This window comes from Mustela lutreola, chromosome 9 (assembly GCF_030435805.1).
Source record: "Mustela lutreola isolate mMusLut2 chromosome 9, mMusLut2.pri, whole genome shotgun sequence".
Taxonomy (NCBI): Eukaryota; Metazoa; Chordata; class Mammalia; order Carnivora; family Mustelidae; genus Mustela; species Mustela lutreola.
The window spans coordinates 95,201,765-95,228,372 of NC_081298.1; the positions used below are offsets into that span (position 1 = coordinate 95,201,765).

General features: G+C 54.3%; 1 protein-coding gene across 2 annotated transcripts; it reads right to left on the bottom strand.

Moving 5' to 3' along the window:
* Positions 1-294: 294 nt before the first annotated feature.
* On the bottom strand, positions 295-26,608 carry FBXO41 (F-box protein 41). 2 transcript variants are annotated; one of them, XM_059188056.1, is made up of 15 exons: positions 26,319-26,608; positions 25,718-25,785; positions 25,172-25,313; positions 12,870-13,894; positions 11,182-11,407; positions 10,642-10,715; positions 10,018-10,376; positions 8,977-9,218; positions 8,645-8,760; positions 8,367-8,519; positions 8,121-8,216; positions 6,585-6,703; positions 6,244-6,402; positions 4,649-4,764; positions 295-4,515 (listed from the first exon to the last, which is right to left on the bottom strand). In XM_059188056.1, exons 4-15 carry the CDS (start codon positions 13,754-13,756, stop codon positions 4,453-4,455), a joined length of 2,610 nt encoding a protein of 869 aa, XP_059044039.1. In that variant the 5' UTR covers positions 13,757-13,894; positions 25,172-25,313; positions 25,718-25,785; positions 26,319-26,608; the 3' UTR covers positions 295-4,452. The 2 variants fall into 2 exon arrangements, with proteins under 2 accessions (XP_059044039.1, XP_059044038.1); XM_059188055.1 differs by lacking the exon at positions 25,718-25,785.

The following is a 26,608-nucleotide window of genomic DNA, read 5'->3' on the forward strand; positions in this document are numbered from 1 at the left end:
AAGCCACTGAGGGGCTAGGCAGTGCCTGGTGCTCCTGCTGGACTTGTCCTGTTGTCCTTAAAATGGCCTCCCCCAGCTGAGGGTCAGAAATGATGCCCCAAGGCTCTTCATCTGTGTGCAGTGATTGTGGCAGGAACAGCGATGTCTAGAGCCCCGAGACAGGTCTTCCTAATGCATTATTCACTCTCAATGCTGTTCAGGTCACACATACCCCCCACCTTCCTGCCTCAGTGCACTTGAGGGGCAGAAAGGCTTGGTGACACAGACGGACAAAAATACGGCCACCTACCGTTTACTTCCCTGGCAGATAGTCCAGTTTCACCATCTTTTATTGGATACAAAGTCATAAATTCTCTGATGCCCACCAGTCCTTTTAAATACATACACTCAGGTACATTCGGCAGAGGGCACCTATGGGTGACGTGGAGCAAAGTGCTGGGATGGTGATGCCTGGGGGGCGGGCAAAGAAGTGGGGCCAGGGAAGGCCCCCTGGGGGCTGGAGGTACAGGCACCACTTCAGAAACAAAACCAAAAAACGCTCTCCGCCTCCGCCTGCTGTGCTTGGGGTCGGGGGAGCTCCGCTCACGGTTCAGGCCCATCGCAGCCTGGCCGTGCAGGGAAGGCAGGCCTGGGGGCCACTCGTGGAGGGCCCCACTAGCAGTGCCCACTAGAGCCAAGCCTTCTGGTGCCAGTCACGAGGCAAGCCAAGGTCGCCTCAGGCCTCTGCACTTGAATGCAGGACCCTGCCGGGGCAGAACTGAGGCTTGGACTCATGGTGGGGAAGCCTGCCTGATTGTCAGGGCAGTCTTGGGACTGGCTGGGGTCCCGGGGTGTTGGGGAAGGAATAGGAGCTGGTTGCCTTAGTTGGCCCTGGTATTCCGGTCTTCACCCAATCCTAAACCTTATCCTCAGGCAGAAGCTGCAGATGAATACACTTGTCCAGGAATAAATACATACACACAACACACAGCAGTATATACAGAAATGCAGGCCTGGAACAAGGCTGGGTGAGAAAGCATGACCACCAGGGTTAAAGAGAGAAGTGCCAGGCCCCTGGGGGAGGAACCAATAGGCTGGACAGATGGCATCAATTTGAGTTAACTCCTCTGGGCAGGTAAGCCCTGTCCCCACTCACCATTTCTGCTGTCCACCAGGAATTGGGTCTTTGGCACCAGTAATCACTCTGGGAAGGTCTTCAGCCTAGTGCCTTAAAGGGATTAGGGCCTGGGCAGCTTCTCCCCACCCCCATAGCCCAAAGGACCAGGGAAACAGGTAGGGGCCCAAAGGCAAAGGATGGAGCCAAACCTTGGAGCAGCAGGCTTAGGGAGGGAGGTGGCTTTTTGTTTTTGCAGCATTTCTTGAGGGGCTCGCTCAAACCACTCTCACAGGACCAGGAAATCCTGGGCTGCCTTGGTCCTTAGGTGGTTTCTTGGCCAGTGGAAAGCCACAATTCTGGGCAGCACCCTTCCTCTCTCCCAGGGGTCAGGTACATACAGCACCACCTTTGTTCCCTGCTAGTGCCACGGGGAGGCAGCCCAAAGCCTGACAAAGCGCTCAAGCTGAGTGGCAAGCCTCTGTGTTGCTGGGTCCAGGCCACGTGGCAGGGACAGGTGTAGGGACACCCGAGTGCTGGAGCCTGTGGGACCTCTACAAGTGCCTGGGAGCCCTGGAGCATGTCCTCCCTCGATTTCCTAGCTCTGATGTTCCTCCCCCTTTGCACCTTACTAGGTGTGATAGGTGTGAGATATGGAGGATTCTCCTTTGAGTGAGTGAAGGATCGGTGCTCCAGGAGTGGCCAGACCCTCCATCCCTGTTGCCTGTCCTCAGCCGTGCTCTGTGGTTGCCAAAGTGACCAAATGGAGCATCTCTGCAAACAGGCTCCCCGTACAGCAGCAGGGCTCATCCCCGAGAGTCAAAAAAATAGCTTCAAGCCAGGGGACGAGGGCCCAGCACCCTGCCACTTCTCAGCATGCATGAAGTCCAACGTGCATGAGTCTGTGAGCCCCGGAGCAGCTGTGCGGCGGGACACGCTATGACCCATCGTTCCTGTTGGCAGGGCCAGGGGCTAATGAACCATACAGAACCATAGGTTCTGTACCCCCATCACACTCAGCTGGGAGATACAAGGTGGGGACTTGCTAGCCAAACTTCCTCCTAGCGGAGCTGGGGGATGGGAATGGGGTGGCCTATTTACTTTTCTGCCCCCAATGCTGGTGGTGCTCAGGGCTGTTGCACGAATGAATGAATGGGTAAATGAACCAACTCCTAGAATCAATCCTTTCAGCACTGCCTTGCTCCCACTCTAGCTCCCCGCCCGTGCACCCCGACCTCCTTTTCCAGGACTGATGCCAGACATTCCAGAGGGCACCCACCCGGGGAGACATTACCCAAAGTCTTGTATTCAGGGATGGAAGCTTCATGGGGCAGAAAAAATCCCTCAGTAAGGCAGGCTCTGGCCAAGCAGGGCATCCCTTTGTGCTTTGTCCAGGAGATGGGGAGAGCAGCACCTCTGGTCCTAGGGTCTCGAGCAGAAGCTACAGGGGGTACAATTGGCAAGGCAAAACAGATGCAACCAGGGCACCCCCATAGCCCTTCACAAACCCCTGGAGGACAGAAACGTTGTGCTTCCTGCAACTCCTGGAGACGGGGCCAGGCAGGTGGGAGACAGTGTGGCCAGCTGCTCTGGAATCGGGGGTGCCACACGGCCAAGGCTTCGTGCAGGACTGGACAGCGAGTTGCCAATATGACAAACACCCTTGGTATTTGGGGGTCTTCCAAGGGCAGGGCAGAATAAGCCATGGGAGGAAAAATCAACAGGAGCAGGGATGGAGCTGGGTGTGGAGCCGGGGGAGCTGGATACTGAGGCTGTGGGGTCCCAGATCTGCAGGGCTCCGTACAGGGTAACCCGGCCGGGGCTGGGTCCTGATGTCCAAGCTAGGCTGTAGCAGAGAGGTCCCTGGAAAGGGCTGAGAAACTAGAGAAGCCCAGGCCCCAGCCAGGACCGGCAGCCTAATGGTTAGGGCAGAGCTGGCTCCTGTATGGGAAAGAAGGAAACCCTAAGATGGATTGAGGTTAATGTTTGAAAGAACTTCCCAAGTGAATGTTAGCAGAACCCAAGGCCTCTCCACCACTAGGGGAGTTCTGAGAGGAGAACTGGGGAGACCTGAGTCTTTGGAGCCTTAGTGTCAGAACCTGGTCTTACCAGAACTGTGCAAGAGTCAATAAAAAAAACCCCATTTGCATTCTGTGGTTTCCAAGCCAAGTGGCTCTGGCTCGGGCCCCAGCACTCCAGCAGAGCCCACAGCCCATGGGGCCCGTGAAGACTGTGGAGGGAGGCAAGTCTGATGAGGCTGCTCTTCCTCGTCCTTGGCTCCATGGGTCTGGTTCCCTACCAAGGCCATGTCTTCAAGCAAGCTAGCCAGACAAGGAAACAAACCAAAATTCCCTCCTCCTGGCTTCCTCCGGGCCCCAGCACAGAAGGCAGCCCAGTGACTCCCTCCCACCCACAGCAGTGGGGACCCAGAGGCCATTTTGTTCCTGCCCAAGCACCAGAAAAACATTTCTTGAGGACAGGAGCTGCTGCTCAGTGCTGCTAAGGTTTCCCAGAGCTAGGGCCTTACCCCTCCAGAGGCTCGGGATTGGAGGAAGGTATAGAAACATGCACCTTTTAGCTCTGGTGTGTCATGAGGGTATGCGATGGCTGGGAGGAAAGGTCTTGTTTCTACAGCAGTAAAAACTAAGTTTTCTCTACTTGGCAATTTCCCCCCTTTGGGAGTGGTGGTTTCAATATCCTGGGGAAAAATTCTAGATGAATGTTTTGCCATTCCAAGCCCATTCCCACTACCTCGCTGTTCCCCTGCTCCCCACTTTTGGGTGTCCAGATTCCCAGAGCCATAGGCCTATCTGTGTTATCCCTGGGGAATGTGGACACGGAGCCTAGGAAGGATGTCTGAAGGGCATGCCCCACAGAGAGCTGGAACAGGGCAGGACGAGGAAAGGAGCCCTCCTTGCCAAGTCTGAGCTGCTTTGGGGAGCCCACTCTGGCTAGGGCCCAGTGGAGCCCCCTGACCGAAAGAAAGGGGGGGCTGCCCCAATAGCCTGAGCAACCAAGGAGCCACTCCGTGGTTAACTGCAGGTCCTGAGGGCAATGACACCAGGTGCTGGTGGTGACTCAGCTCCTTGCTGGCTGTGCCCAGAAGGATGCCCCAGTTGGGAGGTGGAGCAGGGGTCGGAGGGCAGCTTCTGTCCAAGCCCCTGCCCTGAAGAGGCAGTGCCCAGGGTCAGGCCTGTTGCTCCACGGTCCCAGGAGAAGAACAGGAAACTCAACCCTTCCCTGGAAGCCAGGGATAACACCAGGCCTCCAAAGGTCTAGTCCAATCAGGGTCCCTCTGGAGGTCCAAAGAGAGTGCCCTAGTGTGGGGCTGGCAGAGGCCCTGCCGCCCCCGACCCGGGTTAGCAGCCACCGTCCACCTTGATGTGCAGGATCTTAGAGAAGCCGGGCCTCCGTCGTAGGGCCTGTAGACCAAACCCTGGGTTAGTTCCCCTCAGGGTCAGGCAAGTGGGGCCCCCCCATTACATGCCTAGGTGAGCAACCCCAGCCTAGGGATGCCACCTCAGGTCTTGCGGGGCCCAAGAGCCAACTCCTCACCTGAAGTTTTGTCACCATGTCCTCAAACAGCTTCTGGGCCTCAGGACTGCTGGGTTCTTTGAAATAATCGGCAATCCCTATCTGGACCACAATGGACTTGAGGTTCCGGCAAATGCCTGAGAAAAGGTGAGCAGTAAGGTGGTGGCTCACGTTTCACCTGGGCAATGGGACTGCTGCCTCTCCTATCAGTACTTAATGAACCCAGAACCCTACAGAGAGACAGTCACGTGCCAGGCACTGGGCACTACATAGAGGAAAGCAGGCCCATGGCACCCAGAGGGTCAACCAGGCAGGGGGTTGGTGAGAGGCATGAAGGACAAGGTCATACAGCAGAGGCTGTGGTGGACTCTGGGAGGATGAGTGGGCAACAGTCAATCATGCAGAGGCTCTAGGAGCATCCCTGGCAGAGGGGACAGTTGTACCATGGCCTGGCCATCTGGAAATGAATTCAAGGACAGAGCGGCTAGGGTGAGGCTGATGGGTCTTCTCTGGAGCATGGAGGGGAGGCAGGCAGCAAACAAGTTGGGAATGGAGGGCTTAAGGGACTAGAAGGAGGAGGAAGGAAGGGACTTAAGGAGGAGGAAGAAAGTCAGGAGGCTGAGGGTTCTGGAAGTCATGCTTATGGAGGCTGAGCAGTTAGTCCTGGAGGTCAGTCCAGGGCTGGGCCATGAGGCTGACTGGGAAGGAGGAACAGGGTCTTGGAAATAGTGAGATAATCAAGAAATCTTCAGGGCTCAGGACTTGGGTGTGACCAGGACCTCAGGAAAGGGGGCATGCCCCAGTAGCCTGAGCAACCAACGAGCCACCTGGTGGTAACTGTGGGTCCTGAGGGCGGTGACACCAGGTGTTGGCGGTTACTCAGCTCCTTGCCGGCTGCGCCAGCAGAAGGATGTCCCAGTGGAGGCATGGAGCAGGGGTCAGAAAGCAGCTTCTGTCCAAGCCCCTGCCCTGAAGTAGGGTGAGCTGCCCGAGCTGGGCGCCAGTGTCCTCAGTGAAGGTGGAGTAGGTGGCTGAGGGCAGTGGGATCAGAGAACACATGTGCAGTCTGCAGTAGCATGGAGAGAAGGGTCTTCATGCTGAGAATGGGCCTGGCGGGGCTCACACACATGATCTCATCTGACCACCCACCCATTCCAGAATGTCTGCTTAGAAGACGGAGATACAGAACCTAGAAAAGCAGAATAACTTGCCCAGTGACACAGCTGATAAGCAGCAGAACCAGAATGGAGACCTAGATCAGTCCAGCTCCAGAACCTGTATTCCTAACCTGTCTGTCCTGCTCCTGCCCTTGGCCAGAGCCCCACGTGGAACAGGTGGCAGGCTACAGCTCATGTCTCCCGTGGGGGCTGATCACAGGGCAATAAATGTCTGTGGCACTGAACCATTTGGACCAGATGCTAGCAGGCCTCGCACGCCACACTGGCCTTGAGAGACAGGGGTGGCAAGGCCAAGATTAGCAGCCTCATTGGTCTGCCCCCTGCCCCCGTGCTGGCGCTTGCTGACAAGGAGCAACAGGGACCTGGGTATGCTACCTGCTGACCAGGCATGGCGAGAAAGGACAGCAGGCCCCCGCCCCCCGCGTTCCCATCGCTCACTGTTGAAATGCAGCAGGGCCTTGGGGGTGACAGGGGTGGCCGTGAGCACCAACATCTCCAGTCCCTTCAGGCCTTCCCGGCAGACCTCAGCGGCCACCTCCTGGGTGATCTCTGACACATGGTCCAGCTCCAGGACCTGCAGCCGCATGCAGTTTCTTGCTAGGGAGAGGAGGAGGAGGGGAGGTCCTGCTGACGAACTCCCCAGGTCGCCTCCAGCCAGCCCAGTGCCTCCATGCTCCTGCCACCACCCGGGCGGCAGCCCCAAGCCCCTCCGGGACGTCGGTGTCGCACCCATGCCTGCTTCCCATCACCCTCCACCCCAGTCCCGAGGCAAGACTCACCAAGTGACGCCAGGCCCTGTACCCCACAGCCAGCACCCCCAACCCCCAGGGCCCGAAGGTGCGGCCAACAGCGACCAATCATCTGCAGGCAGCGGTTACTGAAGCGCGTGGGCTGCTGGCTGGAGAATGGGGCAGAGAGAGGGCTGTCAAGGAAGCTTCTGGTTGCACAGCACCCCGAGGCTGCTCCTCTTTCATGCCTCTCCCACCCCCACCTGCAGCTCGGGCTAGGGCCCCACAACCACCCAGCTGCTCAAGTTAGAAACCTGGGATCATCCCTGACCCTTCCTCACCCCTGCAGAGACCTACAGAATCTGAGTCCTGAAAAACTATTCAATGCACCATTCGCACCACCACACACATTCGTCGGGGTTCATCTAGTCTCTGTGCCAGTTCACCTAGCCACACTGCTGACAGCGAGCCCCTCGCTCCTATGTTCTCTCACTCAGTCATTCAACAAATGGGCCTCAAGTGTCTACTAGAGCGGAGCACAACTGAGCTGGGCCCTGGGGACACAGCGGTGACAATACAGAGATGGTCCCTGCCCTCAAGGAGTGGAGCAGGGAGGGGGTACAGAGAACATAACCAGCCTGGTGTGATCCTGTCTTTAAGATCAGAAATACTAAAAGGCTTCCCGAGCACTTCCTAGGTAAAATGCAAAAACCTACCCCCCTGAAGCAAAATCTTCCTAACCTTGCCCCCACCTTCCTCTCCACAATCACTGCTCCGCCCAGCCCGCCACACACAGCGAACCCGCCGTTTCCCTGAACACCTCCTTCCTCGGCATTGGCCCAGATGGCGGGCTCCCTGGTGTCTGCTACACACTTGGTACCAGGGATATGGAAACGAACATTCACAGCCCGGCCCTGAGAGCTGTGAGTACGGTGGAGACTCAGAGAGAGAAAGATGACAGCAAAACAAACTCCAGCAGGTGTCCAGCCCAGGCCCCTGACCGGAATGGGGGCCGGGGAACAGGGACAGATTCTTCCAGGTGGCTAGGAAGGACATGAGACGCCCCAGGAGGAGCTGTCATGCAGAGAGAGGGCTTGGAGGACCAAGTGCAGGGACAAGGAAGCCTGGTTTGAGGAACGCCAAGTCGAGTGGTGAATGACCTGGATTCTCTAACGACCACCTCCTTTGTGGATGCTACATCGACCTTCCTCAAAGGCCTTCTGTGTGCCAACCAAACATGGCTATTTCTAGCTAGCGCTGACTGAACAGCGACATACAGGCTGTAGAGATACAGCTCATCTGAGCCAGCTACAGTCCCACTAAGGCTAAAAGATCTCTAATGTCACCTTCACTTTGCACTTGAGAAACTGAGGCATGCCTGGATTGCCCTATATCACAAGGCCAGTGAGCCGGGACATCACCCCAGGTCTGATTTTGAAGACCCGTTCCTAACAGGTAAACACACAGACTGATGAACGTCAATCTGTCCCCTCAAGCATCTTCTGGAATGGCCCAGATAGGCTCAGTCCTCAGCTAGCCCCAGCCCAGGCTCAACCCCAGCCCCACCAAACCCCTGCTGGGGCTCACCAAGGGTGAAGTGGCGCCACCTGGAGGGAGACAATCTCTCTGCAACCTGCGCCCAAGGCCCAAATGACCTCATGGCCCACGGGGTCTGTGGCGCTCCTGTTGAAAAGACAGAGCTGGGACCGCCCACTCTGGTGGCAGCTGCTCCCTTCCGTTGGAGCAGAGAACTCTTGGGTCCCCTTGCTTTAGAGCCCTGGTATGTAGACCGCAGGGACCCCTTTGGCCCCCCGTGGAGAGGTTGTGAACTACCTGTAGGTGACGGCCTGCAGGGCACGGCAGTAGCAGCTGGCCAGCCAGAGGGAGCGGTCGGTGAGAATGTTGGGACAGTGTGAGATGCGCAGAATCAGCAGGTTCCCCCCTGCAGCCTTCAACAGGGACTCCAGCCCTGCTTCCAGGCAGCCCCTGTGGATGGCCAAGAGCTCAGGGCACTGCTTGGGGCCATTCCCTGCCCCAGGAATCCTCCCCTGAGGAACTCCAGATGTGCCCGCAGTAACCCTCCCACACACACCCACCCTCCCTGGCCTTACCGGGTGCTTCGAGCATACTCTTCCTTGCTCTCCTTCTTGCCCCGCTGCCGGGGCTTCAAGTTCTGCAGCGTCAGGGAGTGGGCCTGGGTGCACCACTGAGCCAGCATGGCCAGGAACTGCGGGGAGAGAGGGATTGCCTGGTGATGGAGGGGCCTGAGCTTGGTTGGGCTGGAGGGAGACCAGCCCCAAGACACGAAGACCCCGCAGAGCATCTGGGGGAGCCAGGCTAAAGCTGGGATGTTGAAAGGGATGCAAGGGCCAGACCTCAAGGGCCCCAGTTCTGCAGGGAGAAAGGTGGGTTCGCAGCAAGGCCGGCGGGCGAAGACAGGCACCTTGGAACAGACGCGGGCGTTCTCGAGCAGCACCCGGGTCCAGACCGCAGGGTGGCGAGCCACGAAGCGCCAGTCCCGGCAGACCTCAGCAGCGTGCAGCAGCGTGCGTGTGTCCAGGTAGGTGAAGATGCAGAACAGGGCAGCACGCATCTTGAGGATCTCTGGGCTGATGACCTCGTTGGAGCGGGAGGGGCTGCCCCTCTCAGCCTGCCGACCCCGCCCACTGCCTCCCTCAGGGCGGGCTGCACATACCAGAGGGTCAAAGGTCAGTGTGGAGGGTCAAAGGCCAATGGGGGTGTTGTGGTGGGGAGGTGGGGTGGGAGCTAAGGGGGACCAGTGACTTGGGAAGGACAAGGGGCCTCTGCTTCCCCCTCCTCTGCACACCCCATCTCTAATTATACACATTAGAAAAAGGTGACCCCTCCTCAAGGAAACTGTTTTTTAAAGATCATACATCAGCATATTGTCCAAATTCACCCCCTAGATGAAGCAGCTGAGTCAAGTCTAGGAAAGGCAAGGGTTTAGAGAGTGAGGGTGCAGATAGATAGAAACCCGGCCTCTGTGAACAGAAGGCCAGGGCGAGCCTGCCCAGAACAGTTACTCAAGAGCAGCCATGCACCTGATCTGAGCCCTCTAACCTCCTGACCCTGACCCACCCACACATGCACATAGCCTTGTGCATATATGGGGGGGGGGCTCTCCCTGCTGTTTCAGGGACTTCAGATTGCAGTAAACACTCAGCTACTGTCCTGTAAATGTCAATGAGCCCATCATGTGAATGGACCCCCTGAGACATGGCATCCTTGTACAGTCCCCAACATGAACACCCCTGTGAGGCAGCACTGCTCTGTCTTAGGAGTTCCTTGCCCCGGCTCCCAGGACACTTGTAGGAGAGTTTGTCATCCTCACTGTGGGAAGTCTGGGACAATGGGAAAACACGTGCAGGAGCCCAAGAGATCTACTGCCCCAGCCCCGTGTCCCCTGAGAGGGCCCAGCAGCCAGGAAAGCTTGGCCTCTCTGGCCTACCCTTCCAGGACTCACCTGAGAGCCGGCAGCTGCTCAGTGGCCCAGCCAGAGCAGGCCCAGGGCGGGGGACCTCTGAGGGGCCCTCAGCCTCTGACTCGGTGGTTCTCGAGCCCACGTCTGAGACATCACCCTCCTCCCCCTCCGTGCTGTGTCGGCGGGGTCTGCGCTGCCAGTTCTGGATGGCCTGACGCCGCAGGCCTGAGCTGCGAGGGGCCTGGGTGCGCTCCGAGCCACCGTTGGCAGCCTGGGCCCGTGTGCCCAAGCCCCCAGGGCCACTGTCCTCGGGGGCCCCCTCTTCTGGCCGGGGTAGCTCCAGACTGTCACTGTCATAGCAGCCTGAGCTCTGGGACGCAGCGGGGACACGGCTGGAGGCCCTGGGGTGGGGTGGACCAGACGGTGAGGAGTGAGGGGCACCAGGTCAGCCCCAACTCCCCATGCCACCCCTACCGAGGGCAAACCCCCTGCCCTACTTTCCAAGAGCCCCCTTCCAAGAGTGTGGAGAGGCAGACAAAGGTGACCCAAGGAATGTGGGGAAAGGAGAAGGAGCCAAGGCCCCAGATGGGCCAGCCAACCAGGGGGCCAGTGGATCTTTCTGGGGTGAGGGTGGGTTGTGCGGGATGGGCCAGGCCCGAGGCTTACCCTGTGCTGGGAGAGGAGCCATGCCTCGACACGGCGTATGTGCTAGGCATGGCTGGGCCTGCGTGGTGTTCTCGCTGTGGGCCCCCGAGCAGGAGGGAAAGGCAGAGGGGCAGAGACAGAGGAGGCAAGATGATGAGGAGCAGGAGAAATAGGGCATAAGATGGAGAGAAGAGAGGAGGGAGAGGAGAGAGAAGGAAAAAAGTTGGGAAAGATGGACAAAAAGACAGACAGACAGCCCAGAAAGGCAGGCTCACCAACCCCCTCCCCACACCCAGCCAGTACCCCAGACCCTGGCTTGTGGCTCCTGGGCTCTCATTTGGGCAGAGATGGGCCCCTGAAAACGAAAGCGGTTGGATCACAGCCTCAGGGGCCGGCCCTTCCGCCCAGTCAGCGGGGCACCCCTGTTCCCTGAGCTTGCAGGGAAGTGCCAAAGAAGGGAAGCACAGACGATAACGGGGAACACCAGGCCAGGAGGTGCACATGGTGGCACTGGAGGGGGCAAGGGTGCAAGTGGAGCAGGGACGGCAGGTGGACACTCACCATTCTGCCGGGGCCCCGGGGACCAGGCCCAGCGCCCCCTCCTCCCCCTCCGCGACCCAGGCTGGCACTCGGTGTGCTCCCACAGCTGCTGCTGATGACCTGCAGCTGCCGCTCGGCGCGGTCGGCACGCTCCAGAAGCTCCTCGATGAACTGCTGCAGCCGCAGCTTGGCACTGGCCTCCCTCGCCGCCGTCTCCTTCAGGAACTGGTCGATCTGCACCACCTCCCTGGGCCGGAGCAGTCTCTCACCCAGGTGCCTCGGTCCCTGCCTGCCCACCCGCCCTCCAGATGAGACCCCGAGTGGGAGGGAGACACACACTCACGTGGCTGCACGCAGCACGGGCCCCATGCTACCACACACCCAGAAATGCAACCCATAGGCCCCGAGTCCCACGCTCACACCCCACTGACCCAGCCCCAACGCTCCTGCCACACTTCCCTCATCCCTACAGAAACGCTCTGACATTCACAGTCACACCCAGAGCCACCTCCTCCTTCCGGAAACACTCAGAGGCACAGGGCCACACACAGTTCCGTACGTGTGCTCATGTCCTGTTCACTTGCAGGCATACACGCCGTCTGAGACAGGCACAGTCCCGCTCACACAGCCCAACACACACACACACACACACACACACACACACACTTTCAGAAACATTCTCAGATGCAGAAGCCTCTGGGAAGTACACACAACACCCTTCAGAGTCACTTGAGCATTTACTCCCAAATGTATTCACATTCAACACCGTCTAGGTGTCAGGCACTGTTCTAGGTATTTAGGGGCACAGCAGTGGACAGACCTGAGAAAAGCTCTTGCTCCCACAGAGCTTACTTGTATCACAACGGGGGTAGATAAATAACATCTGTATATTTCTTCCTACATTTAAGGACCGCAGAAATAAGAAGCAAGCAAAGAACACCGAGAAGGAGCAGAAAAAAGGAGAGTGTTCTGGAAGCCAAGTGAACAAAGCATTTCAGGTTGTGTTTCATTTCATTTCATTTGTTTCATGTGTTTCGTTTGTGTTGAATGCTGCTGACAGGCTGAGGTGAGGAATGGGACTTGGCAACCTGAAGGTAGTTGGTGACGTGGAGGACAGTGGTGATGGTGGACATCTATCTGACAGAGTGGATTCAAGAGAGAAAGTGGAGAAAGAAATTGGAGATAAGGAGTATAACCTTTCAGGGAGTCTGGAAGGGGAGAAAAGGGGCAGCAGCGCAAGGGGGCAGGGGGGTTATGGTGGATAGGAGAAACAACCTCCTGTTTGGCTGCTTTGAGGAATGATATAGCTGACAAGGAAAATCTGATGATAGCAAAGGGAGAGGGCAGAACTGTGCCACATCTTTGAGTCGGCAAAAGGTTAGAGGATCTGGTGCCACAGTGCAGGGTCTGGCCTTGGCTAGAGTCATGGAGAAGGAATAAAACGAGTTGTCATAGGCAGGCACACGGGTGTACTTGCACGTCCTCACAGTCCCAAACACACACCATCATGACGCTTTTGGCTCCACACACACTACCATCACGTGCTCGTAGCCACAGATGCCACAGGACCAAGCCACGGCCACCCAGGCACATGCAGAGCCACACTCGGGCCCACTCACGGTGGTGGCAGCAGCAGTGACACACACGGTCACCAAGTCAGGAACATTCACGGGCACACCCGCCCACAGGGCCCCCCGCAGGCCACTCACTGCTGCTTGCGGCTCAGCTCCTGTTCCTTGTGCACCAGGTCCTGCTTGAGCGAGGCCAGAAGCTCCACACTCACGTCCACCTGGCGCGAGAGCTCGGACGCCCGTTCCTCCAGCTCCTCCTTCTCGCGCCCCAGCCGCGCGCTCTCCTGCCGTGCCGTCTCCAGCTCGGCCGCCTTGCGCTCCAGCTCGGCCTGCAGCCGACCCACCTGGCCAGCGATCTTCTGCTCCACCTCCTCGCTCAGCCGCTCCAGCCGCCGGTCCACCTCCAGCTTCTCCAGCGCGCGGATCTTGAGGCGCGCCAGGCCCTCCTCGTAAGCCACATCAGCTGGCGAGGGGGACGCGGGCGAGGCGGAGGCGGGCCCCGGGCCCGGCCCGGGCGGCGGCGTCGAACACGCGGAGGAGGCCACGGACTTGCGCGCAAACAGCTCCCCCAGCGGGATCTCGATCTCGCGCAGCGCGTAGCGTGCGGCGGCGGCGGGCACGAGGCCCGGCTCGGCCAGCTCCTCGCACGGCAGGCTGGCGGGCACCAGGTCGCCCGCGAAGTGGGCGAGGGGCGCGTGGTGGTGGTGGTGGTGCAGCAGGTGCGGCGCGGCGGGCGACGGCCCGGCCGCCTGCTCCTTGCCCTGGAAGGACGTGCTCTCGAAGACCTCGCGCCGGGCGCCGGGCACGGCCAGCAGGGCGGCGGGCTCGGGCGTCAGCGGGAAGCCGGAGGCGGCGGCGGCAGCGGCAGCGGCGGCGCCGTCGCAGATGCTGTTGGTCTTGGAGAGGATGTAGAGCGTCTCGTACGTGTGGCTGTACTCCAGGTGAGCACGCAGCGACGACAGGCTCCGGAAGCGCTTGTGCTCCCCGCAGCGGGGACAGCGGTACGGCAGGTCCAGCGAGGCCATGGCCCCGCCGCCCCCGTGGCGCCCGGGCTCCACCGCGGCCGCCCCGCCGGTCAGCCGGGTGCGCTCATGGGGGGCCGCGGGCGAGCCCCCCCGCGGGGTCGGGAAGGCTCAGGGCGCCCACAGCGAGGGGCAAGGAGGCTAGAAGAGAGGGAGTAAGCCGTAGGAGGATGGTCTCCCCCACACGTAAGGAAATTGCCCCAGGAAACACACGCACCCATAAAGGAGGGTATTCCAATGGCTTGGCCTCCTAGAGGAGGCCGCCTGCTCTAGTACAGCCCTGCAGGGGTGGGGGGTGTACATGCACGACAGTGAGAAAGAATGAAAATTCTTTGGCGGGGGAGGGGGGAGAGGCATTCATTATACTTAAACACTTCCAACCTATATTCCAACTAGACATAACCCAGGTGCCCATCACCAGTAGAATGGATAAATTATGATACGTCCATAGTGGAATTTTATCCAGCATTAAGAAAAGGAAGCACTGGTACATGCAAGGACATGGGTGAACCCATCCCACATTATGCTGCATGAAAGAAGCCAGAGCAGAGGGCACACTGTAGGATTCCATACATACAGAGTTCAAGTCAGACTAAATTCATCATGATATAAGTCAGAATAGAGGTTACTCTCTGGAGACTAGAAACTGAGAAGGGACAGGAGGAAACATTGTGTGATGCTGAAAACGTTCTAGATCTTGATAGGAGTGGTGGTTATACATGTGAATACATATGTAATAATCAGGCTAAATGCTTAAGGCTGCTGCACTATATGTATTTGGCTGAATGTATCTTATATCTAGGGGGAAAAAAAAGTCCTTAAAGGAAGATGCTTATTTCCATGTCATGCAAACCAACCCATCATACAGGGTGGACTGTTGGTACCATGTTGCAGTGACCAAGTTGTCACCTCACCTGATGATACCTGTGTGCGTGTGTCACTGTTTATTCCTGTCCTCCTTCTGTACCCTCCCATCACTGCCACTCTTGGTGTGTAGGTCCTTTTTCAGAGTCTTTTGCTAGGTCGGTCTCCAGTAAGTGTCCTGCCCCTGCCCTTTGCTCCAAGGGCCACCTTATTTGTCTTCTTCAGGCTATTTCTAGCACAAGCCACCACCCTTCCTGACATCCTACCCCCAGTAACCCTGAACTCCCACTGCCTCTCGTCCCTCATCTCTGGCTTCTGGTCAGACCTCTTCTACCTCATGGAATCTCTACCCCACTCATCACTGCCCTCCTCTTCCTAACTGCCTGTGACTGGGCTTCAGCCACCCTCTGCTGACACTGTGCTCCTCTGGGTCACAGACCACACGTTTATCAATCCAGTTGTCATCAGGTATCTCCACCCACTTGGTCCCTTGGCTGACACTACTGGCCCCTCCATCCAGGCTGCCATGAAGCTGCCCATTTGGGTTCTCCAACCTCCTCTTCCTACTGCCTTCTGAATCTTCCTGATGAGAGGTCCACCTTCACACCCTCTTTGCATCTGCCCTCTTCCTGGCAGTTGGGTTTGCTCTCACACATTTACTCCCAGCTTTAAGCCACTGACTCTCAGCTCTGCATCTCCATCCTGACCTGCTCTCAAGTTCCCATCGCCTTCAGGGGTTTCCACGTAGGGGTATGGGTGACTGTTCCCTTTACTAGCCCAGCACCCAGTCCTCCTGGTAAAATCATTGTTCTTTGACCTTGGAGAACCATTCTTCCTTCCCCACTTTCTCTGTCCACATGCTTTGAGTGGGGGTGGATGGTCCAGCCCGGCTCCAGGGGTAAGAAAGTAATATGGACCTGGCCAAACAGAGTCCCAGGATGGGCAGAGATCACCAGGTTGAGTCCGGGGGTCATTCCTCCCTCCAGGACTTCTCTGGAACTACTAGGGGGAAAGCATCCTCTTTGGTCTCAGGTTTCTAAGCTGATGGGGAAGGCTAGAGCTGCAAGGGCTATCTTTGCTTCTTTGGGGAGGAACCTCCTGGGAACAAAGCCAACGCAGAGAAGCAGAATTGAAATGGAGAAAGAGATTTCTCACAGACACTGTTTGAAATCTGGTCTGTTCAGTTGGGTGAGCCAATCCTTTCCCTTCATTGCTTAAGCCATTTGGAGTCAGGTCTGTGGTACCTGCACTAGAAAGAAGTCCTAACTCAGAAACTAGAATGAGAAATGGGATTTTTTTTTTTTTAAAGGAATAGACCCTAAGGAGGAATTAGCTGAACTAAGAGGGGAAGTAAGATAGTACCACTTCCCCCCTCAGAAGTTGGTGACCCCTGCCTGCTACCCAGCAGCAAAGCAGCCGATGAAACTCTCCCACTGTCTCTGGAGCTCAGGTGGTGTTCCTATCTGGAACTTTAGGGGACTTGTAAAAAATGTCACCCTGTTGGGGTTTGGCCCCTCCCTCAGCCTCAGTAAGGTCCAACAAGAATTGAGACACATGGCTGAAAGGGGCCCATCTGAAAGCAGAGGAAGAAAACACTGCTTCGCCTAGAGAGGCGCTTTCTGCCTGAGGCCAGTAATCCAATATGGCTGAGAGTCAGATAATTAAGAGTCAGTTCTCTGCTTCCAGTAAAGTCAGCTCAAGCAAGGACAGGGAGGCTGGAAACACAGAGAGACAAACCTGGGCCACGGCAGGCTCTTGACTCCTCAGGCCGTTCAAGAACCCCTCCTGCTATGCCACCATTGCTTTCATCAGAAACAGCCTTCCACTGGGATGCGGCTTGAGTGGGAAGGGGCAGATGGACTCTGCCTCCCACCCTAGAGGAAGGGTTTGCCTTGCCCTGCGGCAGAGGCCTCCCAAGAAGCAACAGAACCTTGGGCTTCTGGGATGGGCAGAGCACCAAGGGCTGTTGCTAAGAGACAACCTCTTCTCCTCCCCCAACACCATCACCAGGGACTTGATTCAAGAATTACAACTTCCAATGAGGTCTCTAGTTTGGTTAATGGCTCTGGGGACAACTGAATGCAAATTGACTGAAAGTTTCCTAATGATTAAGGGGATTGTATTGCCAGCAAAACCCACAAACCTGGAAAACAAAGGCCAGGGATTACTCAGCTCCTAGTGTTCCCCATCCCTTACACTTGCGTCAGTGGGAGGTGAGCCCCCAAGGCCCCTTTTCTGCGTGGCACAGAACCTGAAGGACCAGGGAGGCTCTTGGAGATGGCAGAACCAAAGAAGCCGAGAACAGGTCCCGTCCTCCCCAACTGGTAGAGTATGTGGACCACGTATGGGTCTGTGACCACTGAGTGTTTTTCCTCATCTCCCCTCTTCAGCTGGGAGGATTTTGTGCTTTCAGCTGTCTGGTCTTTCCTCTATCATTGTCTGGCCCTCAACTGAAAGACCATGAGGGCCTAGCTCAGTACCTGCCAAAGAGACAGCCCGCCACCAAGATCTTGAATTGGGGCTGGACCGCTAAGTGGATAAGAACTTGGAACATCTCCTTCTGGAGATGGGACAAGGGTATTTTAAGTTTTGTGAGGGATCCAAGTTGTGTTACCACAAAGAGAAGAATTTTAAAAATTGTACAGATAGCAGGATCTGTGTAGATCTTGTTTAGAGAAGGGATGCAGGGGACACGTATTCTTTTTGCTGTTCAGCTCCAATCCCCCTTTGTGACTAGACCCCCAGTGTTCCCTTGGAGAGCCATTCCCCCCACTGTGGGTTGGGCTATGACCTTAGCCTGTTTATCAGTCACATTTCCCACTCCAGGCCCATACAGCCACTATAGGACCTGTGCCTGCTGGGAGAATGTGGGCCTGGAGCTGCCCGTGGCCATTTCTGTCCTCCTTGGACAAGAACATAGAGACTCCTAGTGACCTCCCTTGGCCATCTAGATCCAGATGTGCCTGAAACTTCAGTCCAGGACTTGTCAATTGTGAGAGGCAGCAAATCCTTTTTGTAGCCTAAATCTTTTGACTCTGCTGCCAGTCACTGGTAATGAAACTGTAGACTGAAACCATGACCTCTGGCGTCAAAAAGCAAACCTTAGACTTCCCCTCCCCCACTCCCCAGGATCCATCCTTGTTTCCTCACTGTCCTCCCAGTCACACCACACACTGGCCATCCTGACCTTGCTCTCTGCTCACCATCAAGACCTATGGATTTTGGGGTGCCTGGGTGGCTCAGTGTTAAGGTTAAAGCCTCTGCCTTCGGCTCAGGTCATGATTCCAGGTCCTGGGATCAAGCCCCTTTGGGCTCTCTGCTCAGCGGGGAAGCTGCTTCCCGCACGCCCCCCCCCCCCCCCCGCCTACCTGTAATATCTGTCTGTCAAATAAATAAACTCTTAAAACAAACAAACAAAACCTATGGGCTTTTTTTCTGTGGTGGTTCTCTTCTCCTGCTCTGTGCTCTTCCTCACACCCAGATTGCCAGCCCCGGCTTCAGCTCAGGGCTCTCCTCTGTCCCGTTAGGCACCAGACTCCTCTATCTACAGAGGACTCCTGCTCATGCCCAGCGTCTACCAAGTGCAGCCAAATTCAGCTTCTCTTTGGCCTTGCTGTACTCTTGCTAGTTTGAGAGTGAAAAGTGGTTTGGCTGTTTTACTTGCCTTTCTTTCTTTTTTTAAGATTTTTATTTATTTATTTGACAGACAGAGATCACGAGCAGGCACCTGCTGAGCAGAGAGCCCGAGGCGGGGCTCGATTCCAGGACCCCAGGATCATGACCTGAGCTGAAAGCAGAGGCTTTAACCCACTGAGCCACCCAGGCGCCCCTTTACTCGCCTTTCTCTGATTACTATAGCTGGATTTTTTTTCTTTTTTTTACACATTTAGCATTCCTTTTTATTTCTTTGGTGACTTTGCCTCTGCACTATTTTCCTCGTTTTTATACTGAACATTCATATTTTCTTATTGATATTCAAAGACTTTTTCTAATATTGATCCCTTGTCATTTATAAACCATAAATGGTTTTCTCCAGTGGGTCGACTGGCTTGTTTATGGTCTTTACTGATATAATAAAGCTGATAGTTTGCTTCAGTAAAAATCTTTAGGATTTCTGATTTTGTTTTCAAGTTTACTGAGTCCAGGCCTACCCAAAGACTATATAAACAGTTATATATGCTTTCTTTTTGTACTTTGTGATTACCTTTTTTTAAAAGTCTAGAACAATTTTTTAAATTAAGGGCGTTAAACAAATAACCATAATAGCATAAACTGACAGTGACTTGGTAGCATGCAAGCTGTATGGTTTCCTTTTATACAATGGAGTTGTAAAATCCAAAAATTTTTGGTATGCATTGTGGGACAAGGATTAAAGGAAAACATGGGTTTTTGTTATGGGCATTTCCACACATATTCAAAAATACAGTAAACTCCTATGTACCCAGCATCCGATTTCAACAGTGACCAACTTATGACAATTCTTTCATCTGACACCTGCTCCCCTTCCTTACACTTCCCCCACCCTACCACTGGATAATTTTGAGCAAATCCAAGATTTTGTATTATTTTACTCAAGAAGTACTTTAGTACCTAGAAGACAAGGACTTAAAATTTCTTTTTTAAAAAAATACTTAGTCACTGTTCTAACATCACCATCATTTAGGTGTATTAAAACCAAAAAGTAGCCTCTAGAGGTAAATCCAGAAGATAGTTCTCTGAAAAGACTAACAAAATAGTCTCTGGCAAATCTATTCAAAGCGCAAAAAAAGAAAGAAAGAAAGAAAGAAAGAAAACAAATATATAACACTATGAATGAGAAAAGGGATAGAACCACTCACCGAGATTTTTTTTTTTTTTTAAATTAGTAAAATGCGACCAGGTACAACTCTTGGCCCAAATTTTTGAAGATCTGGATGAAGTGTGTATTTTTCCAGGAAAATATAAATTACCAAAATTGACCAAAGAAGAAATAGAAAACCTGAATAAATTAGCAACTATAGATGAAATTGAAGAAGTTGGCAAAGTGACCACAGATGTTAGAAATAGAATTCAGTGATCTCAGGGTCCTGGGACTGAGCCCCTCATTGGGCTCTCTGCTCAGTGTGGAGCCTGCTTCCCCCTCTCCCTCTCTGCCTGCCTCTCTGCCTACTTGGGATCTCTGTCTGTCAAATAAATAAATAAAATCTTTAAAAAAAAAAAAAAAGAAAGAAAGAAATAGAATTCAGCACACTCACACACACACCTGCTTAGGAACAGGGTTATTCCATAATGTCCGGTCAGCCTGGTATCAAGGCACCCATGTGTACCCGACCATCCCAAGTGCTGGTCCCTTCTGTGGGGGCCCTTTCGGACATCAGAACCAACCAATCTCCCCTTTCCCCTCCCCATATACTTTTGAAGCATCCTCTTCCTGCACAATACCCTGCTAGCCAGTCCCCAAGAAAGGGGAAAGTCTGGGGGTGCAAGCTGTGTGTGGCTGTGCAGGGTAGAAGGGACTTCTCAGGTCCAGGTGGCTCTTCACTGAGGCCAGCCTGCACCACGGTTTCCCTCCACAGGTCAGAGCAGAGGAATGGCTATGAATCATTCTTAGAAATATTTTTGCCTAGATGTGTACACTTCCTCAGCATGAGTATAAGCTTTGCCCAAATGCCAACAAGAAGATGATGGAGGGAGGGGGAGGCAAAAGAAGAAGAAGAAGAAAAATAGAAATGTTGCCTGTTCAAATTTGATCACAGTCCTGTATTATTAGTATCATGACATAACAGTTGGCGATTTCCTTTGCATTCTCGTCTCCCCATATCAGCAACCCCTGCAGTCCTAAGACCTGCCTCCTTTTTCAGCCAGGACCTGCCCCCTCACCATCCGCAGGACCTCTTCTGCTCCCTACCCCACTTCTGAAATGCCTATCTCAAGTCTCCTTTCTTCTAAACCCAGCTGAAGGTTTTCATTGGGTGGAAGGATTAGGATTCTCCAGCCTGAACCAAAGGCATTGACTTTTTTTGGGGGTGGGTGGGTAAAGTTTTCAGGTATGTGAGTCTCATCTCCTCAAACAAGGCCAACCATCTTGAGATGGGTGTCTTCCCTGGCTCCTGTCTACTGTCACATGATCATGGTCTCTGCCAGAAACACAGAGAATCCTACATTTTCACGGCTTCCACTACCAAATAGGCCCTGAGAATTCCTGCAGTGGACCTCCACATTTTTATCTGTTTGGCAAGCCTTCTTCACCTTCTGATGATAGAACAGCTCATTCCTTCTTCGTTAAGCTGCCCCTCCCCATTCCCTGTGGTTCTGACAGGGCTGCGTGACCTAGGCCTGACCCATCATGGTGCCCCACCTCTCTGGCCACAGTGAATGACCCCAGAACAGCCACATTCCTCAAGCTGAGCCAACAGAGTCCTTCCCTGGGAATAGAAGTGAAAAACTGAGGAGTCTTCTGTTCTCTGAGATCACTGGCTAGTGAACATGAAGCGGTCTATGGCCTTGTGTAACCTCTGCCTACCACATGGAGGAAGTCCATGTACGGTGGGGGGAAAAGTATGGCAACAGAGTGAAGCTGAACCAAGAGCCAGGAAGAATCCTCATCACATTTTGGGAGAACCTAGCTACGGTCATGCCCCAAGCCCACTCATCCCCCTTCTTTCCAGTTATTTGAGTTGGTACATATCCGTTTTTGCATAAAGTAATTTGAATGGTTATTTCTGTCCCTTGTGACCAAAAGTCCTAACATTCTCACAAATTGATATTTCTAGCCTAGAATTCTCCCTGGGCTTTATTAAAACATGAATTCATTCATGTTTCATTTATTGAGCCCCTCCTCTGTGCCATGAATGTATCAGGTACAGTGGAGAGTACAGCCCACAGGGGGTCAAGATCGGGAAGAAGTTGAAACTGTTGGCCAAGGCAGCAGGAGCACAATGAGAAGGATGGTTATGGGAGCAGCATAGGAAGGAGAGTCAAGAAGGCTTGGTGACAGAATAATTGTGGCTGGTATTAAAGGGAGGAGTAAAGGATCAATCTCAGCTTGGGGTTTTGAGCATCTAGGTAGATGGCGCTGCGGTTCAGTTTGCAGGGAAAGTGAAGCAAGGCACATTTGGGGGAGAGATTGGTTTGGTTGTAGATTTCACAAGTTTGAGGTTCCAGTGGGCCCTGGAAGTAGAGATAGCGTATAGTATGCAATGTGGAGCCAAAAATACAGTTTTCGCACCTTACGCGTAAAAGTGAATGAGTAGGATCGGGGAGAGGGTGCAGAGAGAGGGGAGCAGGGGAGAAGTGGATCCTCAGAGAGGTGGAGGAGGGAGAAGAACCGAGAAGATCCTAAGAACCGGCAGAAGCAATGGGAATTCTGGTGGGAAACCTTTGGGAAGAGAGGATGTCAAGGAGGGAAGCAGTGGGCAGTAGTGTAGACAACAGTGTAAACCGCAAGTGGGATGACACAAGCCAGAGCAGAGGCGCAAAGGGTCCACTGGGGACTCCAGGGAGCCCCGCTTTCATGAACCCGGTTGATGGGGTTGAAGGGAGAGTGAGATAGAGACAGTGAGTGGATACAGGAACCTCAACTGTGAAGGGGGAAGAAGCAGCGTGGGAGATTCCAAACAGAGCTTTTAAGAGGAGAGACACCTGAACATATTTAAATGCTTCTTAGCTAACTCTCATCTATACCATCACTTGTGGTATCCTGAGGCACACATAACCCAAAGCCTTAGACCTGACATTTATAGCAGTTTTTTGTTTGTTTGTTTGTTTGTTTTTTAATTTTTAAGTGCACCTTACAAGCAGCCTGCACAGAGGGAGAGGATGAAAAGGATGATATGTTAATGTCGGGGGCTCAGAGCTTACGATGGCTAATAACAAACTCACAATAGCACCATGTTCACCTTCAAGCCTGCTTCTTTCTCCTGTTTCCCTGTCTTGACCAACGTCTTCATTATCTACTCTTCACCTTGGATACAACCGGCAAAGCATCTCTGAATTCTCAAAGTCCTCCTCAGACCTCATCAATCACCAGTTTTTGTAATACTACCTTCTAAATACTTGACTCTCTTTCCTCTAGCCCCTGCCCCAGACCATAACCATCCCCTTCTATCTGATCCATTGATACTGTTGCTAACTGTACTCCTAATTCCACCAGCTTTCAATTCTCATGTTTTCTGCAAATACAGATCCAGTCATGTCACTCTCCTTCTCAAATAAGTCTCTGAGCGCAGGCCATTTTCTGGGAGGTAAAGTCCACCACACTTTGACTGCCCTCAAGGTGGGCCAGGACACGACCGCCACTCAGCCTTGCCAGCCTAGCGTTTGCATCCGCTTCCCATGTGCAACCTTAATGAGCCTTGTGGGCCTTAGCTCACTGAGAAGTGCCAAGAGCTGTCACACCCTTAAGTCTTGGCTCATGCTAGTCCCTCTTCCTGGGACTCCCTTCTCCACATGGGGAATTCTGCAGGCCCAGCTCAAATGCTGCCTGTTCAGAAAGCCTTCCTCAAATCCCTCCTTCGGCTCAAAGCACATCCAAGTGTGAATCACCCCTTACCGTAGATCTTCACACATGGCAACAGGTGTCACATGCTGGATGGTCATAGACCTGTTTGCACATCAGATCCCACCCCATGCACACACTGGCGGGCAAGGACAATGCAAATGATTCACCCTCACACCTTCCTCCCACACAGCAGACATCAGTGTATCATTCTTAGAGGACTAACACTGAATAATGGATGTGCTGATGGATTTCATATAGCTGAAGTGATTTCTGCCCCTCATTATGAAACGGGATGAATCTGGTTATAATTAAGTCAATCCAAGAATCACCTGGAATAACAAGTACTTCCCTGTCTCTTACTTCCCACCCACTGGGGAGTAAGGACCTGCTGTCTTCTTCTTTTTTTTTTTAAAGATTTTATTTATTTATTTGACAGAGAGAGATCACAAGTAGGCAGAGAGGCAGGCAGAGAGAGAGAGGAGGAAGCAGGCTCCCCGCCGAGCAGAGAGCCCGAGGACCTGCTGTCTTCTTGACTCTGTCACTCTACCAGAGTTCCAAGGTTTAGGGCTTCTCTGCTTCTTTCTAGTTTATCCACCCAACAAAAAGATGTCAAACAGGGGCTCCTGGGTGGCTCAGTTGGTTAAACATCCAATTTGATTTGGGCTCAAGTCAGGATCTCAGGGTCATGAGACCAAGCCCCTCCATGGGCTCCATTCGGTGGGGAGTCTGCTTGAGATTCTCTCCCTTTCCTTCTGCCGCTCCCCCTGCTTGTGCACGTGTGCACTCTCCCTCACAAATAAATAAATAAAATCTTAAAAAAAAAAAAAAGACATCAAACACAGGGGCCATGACCGCCACTGGAGGCACAAAGATGAATAAGACAGTCATGCCCCCAAGATGCTTACAGTCTAATAATTTGAACAGTGAACATTTATCTACTAATTACTTTGCTCAGATACCATGCTTCTCATTTAATCCTCAAGACACTGCGGCCCACAGGCGGTACTGTGTCTACTTTAGGAGGAAAGTGAGGCTCAGAGTGCCAAATTACTTGCCCAAGGCCAGGAAGTGACTGGAACAGACTGTGGTTGGATGGCCCCCAGGAACCATGCCTCCCAGGATTCTTCCCCTTATGTGGTCCCCTCCCATACTGATGCAGAGCTTGGCCATGTGACTTCCTTTGGCCAATGGGACATTAGCAAGCCTGATGCAGGCTGAGGCTTGATAAGCTGTTGTCCCAGCAGGCTTATCCTCTTAGAATACTTCTATTTGGGATCCAGCTGCCGTATTAAAAAACAGGCTAAATTACTGACCAAGTAGACGTCCCAGGTAGAGAGGCCCTGGAGGATGAAAGGCCATCTTGATGTTCCTTTCCAGCCAGTCCCTCAACTGAATGCTGCTGAGAGGTGCCATGAGAGACCACAGCCATGGCCACAGTCCTGGCCAACCCACAGACCATGAAGAATAACAAATCACTCTTGTCTTAAGTCCCTAAATTCTGGGGTGGTTTGTTACACACCAGGGAATGAGTGATAGGCTAGGATTTGAACCAAGTACTACCTGACTGACTTCAAAACCCATGCTCTTAGTCTTAATATATGTTTCTTCTGATTGCGAGGAGAATGTCACACCAGCTCTACAATATTCATTAGCCGGCCCATAGTAGGGCTCAATAAATATTTGTTGAATGACTAAATAAAGGGAGTGGTGGGCTTCCAGAGAGGCAGGGAAGTCCAGGGAACTCAAAGGCAGGATGGCAGTTACCTTTCAACAACCATCACCCCCTTCCAGCTATAAATATTCCCAAACGAGATATAGGCTAGGCATCCCTAAATCTAGAAACAAGTGTGTGGCTATAGCCAAACTTCCTCTTGGTCTCTTTCTCTTTTAAATTCAGATCAGGCAAATGGGATAAGTTAGCAGAGTTGGGTTTTTCTTGGTCATGCTCCCTGGCTCCCGTCTCCCCCTCTGGCCTCTCCTCTACCTCTCACTTGGCCTTCTGGGCCCAAGAGCTCTTTCTCCCTCTTTCCATAAAAATTGGCATGCAGGAAAGGAGCAGAGAAGGTAGAACTTACAGAAACGGGGAAGGAAGATTTGGATGTTAATAGATGGCGTTAGAGGCCAAAGAAACGAAGCTCTAAGCTCAGTGGTTTCTGGAGACATCTGCCAGCAGGTGGAGGAGGTGTTCTGAGGATGGGGAGGCAGCTGGAAGTGTCCCTGTGGATGGAGAATAAAGGCATGCCCCCTGACTCTCCAAAGCCCTCCAAATCCCCCAAGAAGGACAGGGTTCTGGCTCTCCACACCTGGGTTGGGGTCACCACAGGTTACCTCCCAGAGCAGTCTAGTGAAGACCCACAGGGGTCAATGCATCCAGTCCCCTGCTTCCCCGCAGCCCTGACACTGCCTTTTCTGTTCTAAGCTCCTCTTCACTCTTGTGCTCCTGCAAGCGAGCACACACCTCCCAAGGTCACACACACATGGCTCGAGCACCTGGATCCCACACCCATAAAACCATCTGGGCCCCTCCTCACTGCACATCCGACCTAAGGAGAGAGCAGGCCCCACTCCTACCCACAGGCACGCCGTGGCACGCGCACACAGGCGCCGTGTCACACACTCACATGCAAAGCAATGCAGTGAGGAGCACACAGCCAGATCGCCGTGGACAGTCACCAACGGAGGCACTGGGCTGCAAGGAGAGAGAAACATGCGTGCACACACACGCACACCTCCGGATCGTCCAGACCATCACACGTGCACACCGGCACGCACACAGACACCCAAAGCCTCCCACCCTCAGACTCCCGCACAGGTGCCCAGCCAGGCCTCAACACCACGCCCCTCCCCCACCCCTCTCCAGAAGCAGGTGGAGAGGGCTGGGTTTGAGGGCGCTCGCCTTCCTGCTCCCTCCCTCTGGCCGGGCTCTCCATGGTCCAGAGTCCCACCGGAGCCCAACCCCACCCCCCAAGCTGGCTCGGGGAGCGACTGGCTAGAAGGGGGGATGGGAAGCCTGGTCTCAAAACGTTCTGATTTTAATTCCTTAAATTAACCCCTTCCTTGCCTCTGGCCTGGCCTGCCCAGAATCCCTCCCGGTCCGGCAGCCTCGCGGGCCTCCCGAGAGCTGTGGGGGAGAAGGAAGAGGAGGAGGAGGCAGAGGCTGGGGTCCTCCCTGCCTTCTCTCTCCAGGAGCGGTCCCGCAGCGCGCCCAAGACTCGCCCTTACCTCCTCCACCCCGCGGCGAGGCCAGGCCCCGCGGCCCTCGGCTGGGGGTGCACAAGCAGTCCCCGCGTGCCGTGTCCAGATGCTGGGCCGCCCTGGGGCCTCGGATCCCGTTCCCCTCCGCAGCCTCGGGTGGCCGCCGCGGCTTGCGCCCCCGCCTCCCTCTCGGGGCGGGGGCGGCCGAGCCTCCCAGCCAGTCGCAGCGGGAGGGGCACACAAACCGGGTGGGGGAAGGATGGAGGAGGAGGAGGAGGGAGGAGGAGGGGGCTCGCGGCCGGAGGAAAGGAAGAGAA

What these genes read in the sequence shown, in the direction of transcription:
- FBXO41 (XM_059188055.1), bottom strand. Translation starts at nt 13,756, where the DNA reads ATGGCCTCGCTGGACCTGCCGTACCGCTGTCCCCGCTGCGGGGAGCAC. An exon ending in CCCGGGGCCCCGGCAGAATG is followed by an intron (nt 10,716 to 11,181) that starts GTGAGTGTCCAC and finishes GGGGGCCCACAG; the next exon opens with CGAGAACACCACGCAGGCCC. An exon ending in GAGCAGCTGCCGGCTCTCAG is followed by an intron (nt 9,219 to 10,017) that starts GTGAGTCCTGGA and finishes TGGTATGTGCAG; the next exon opens with CCCGCCCTGAGGGAGGCAGT.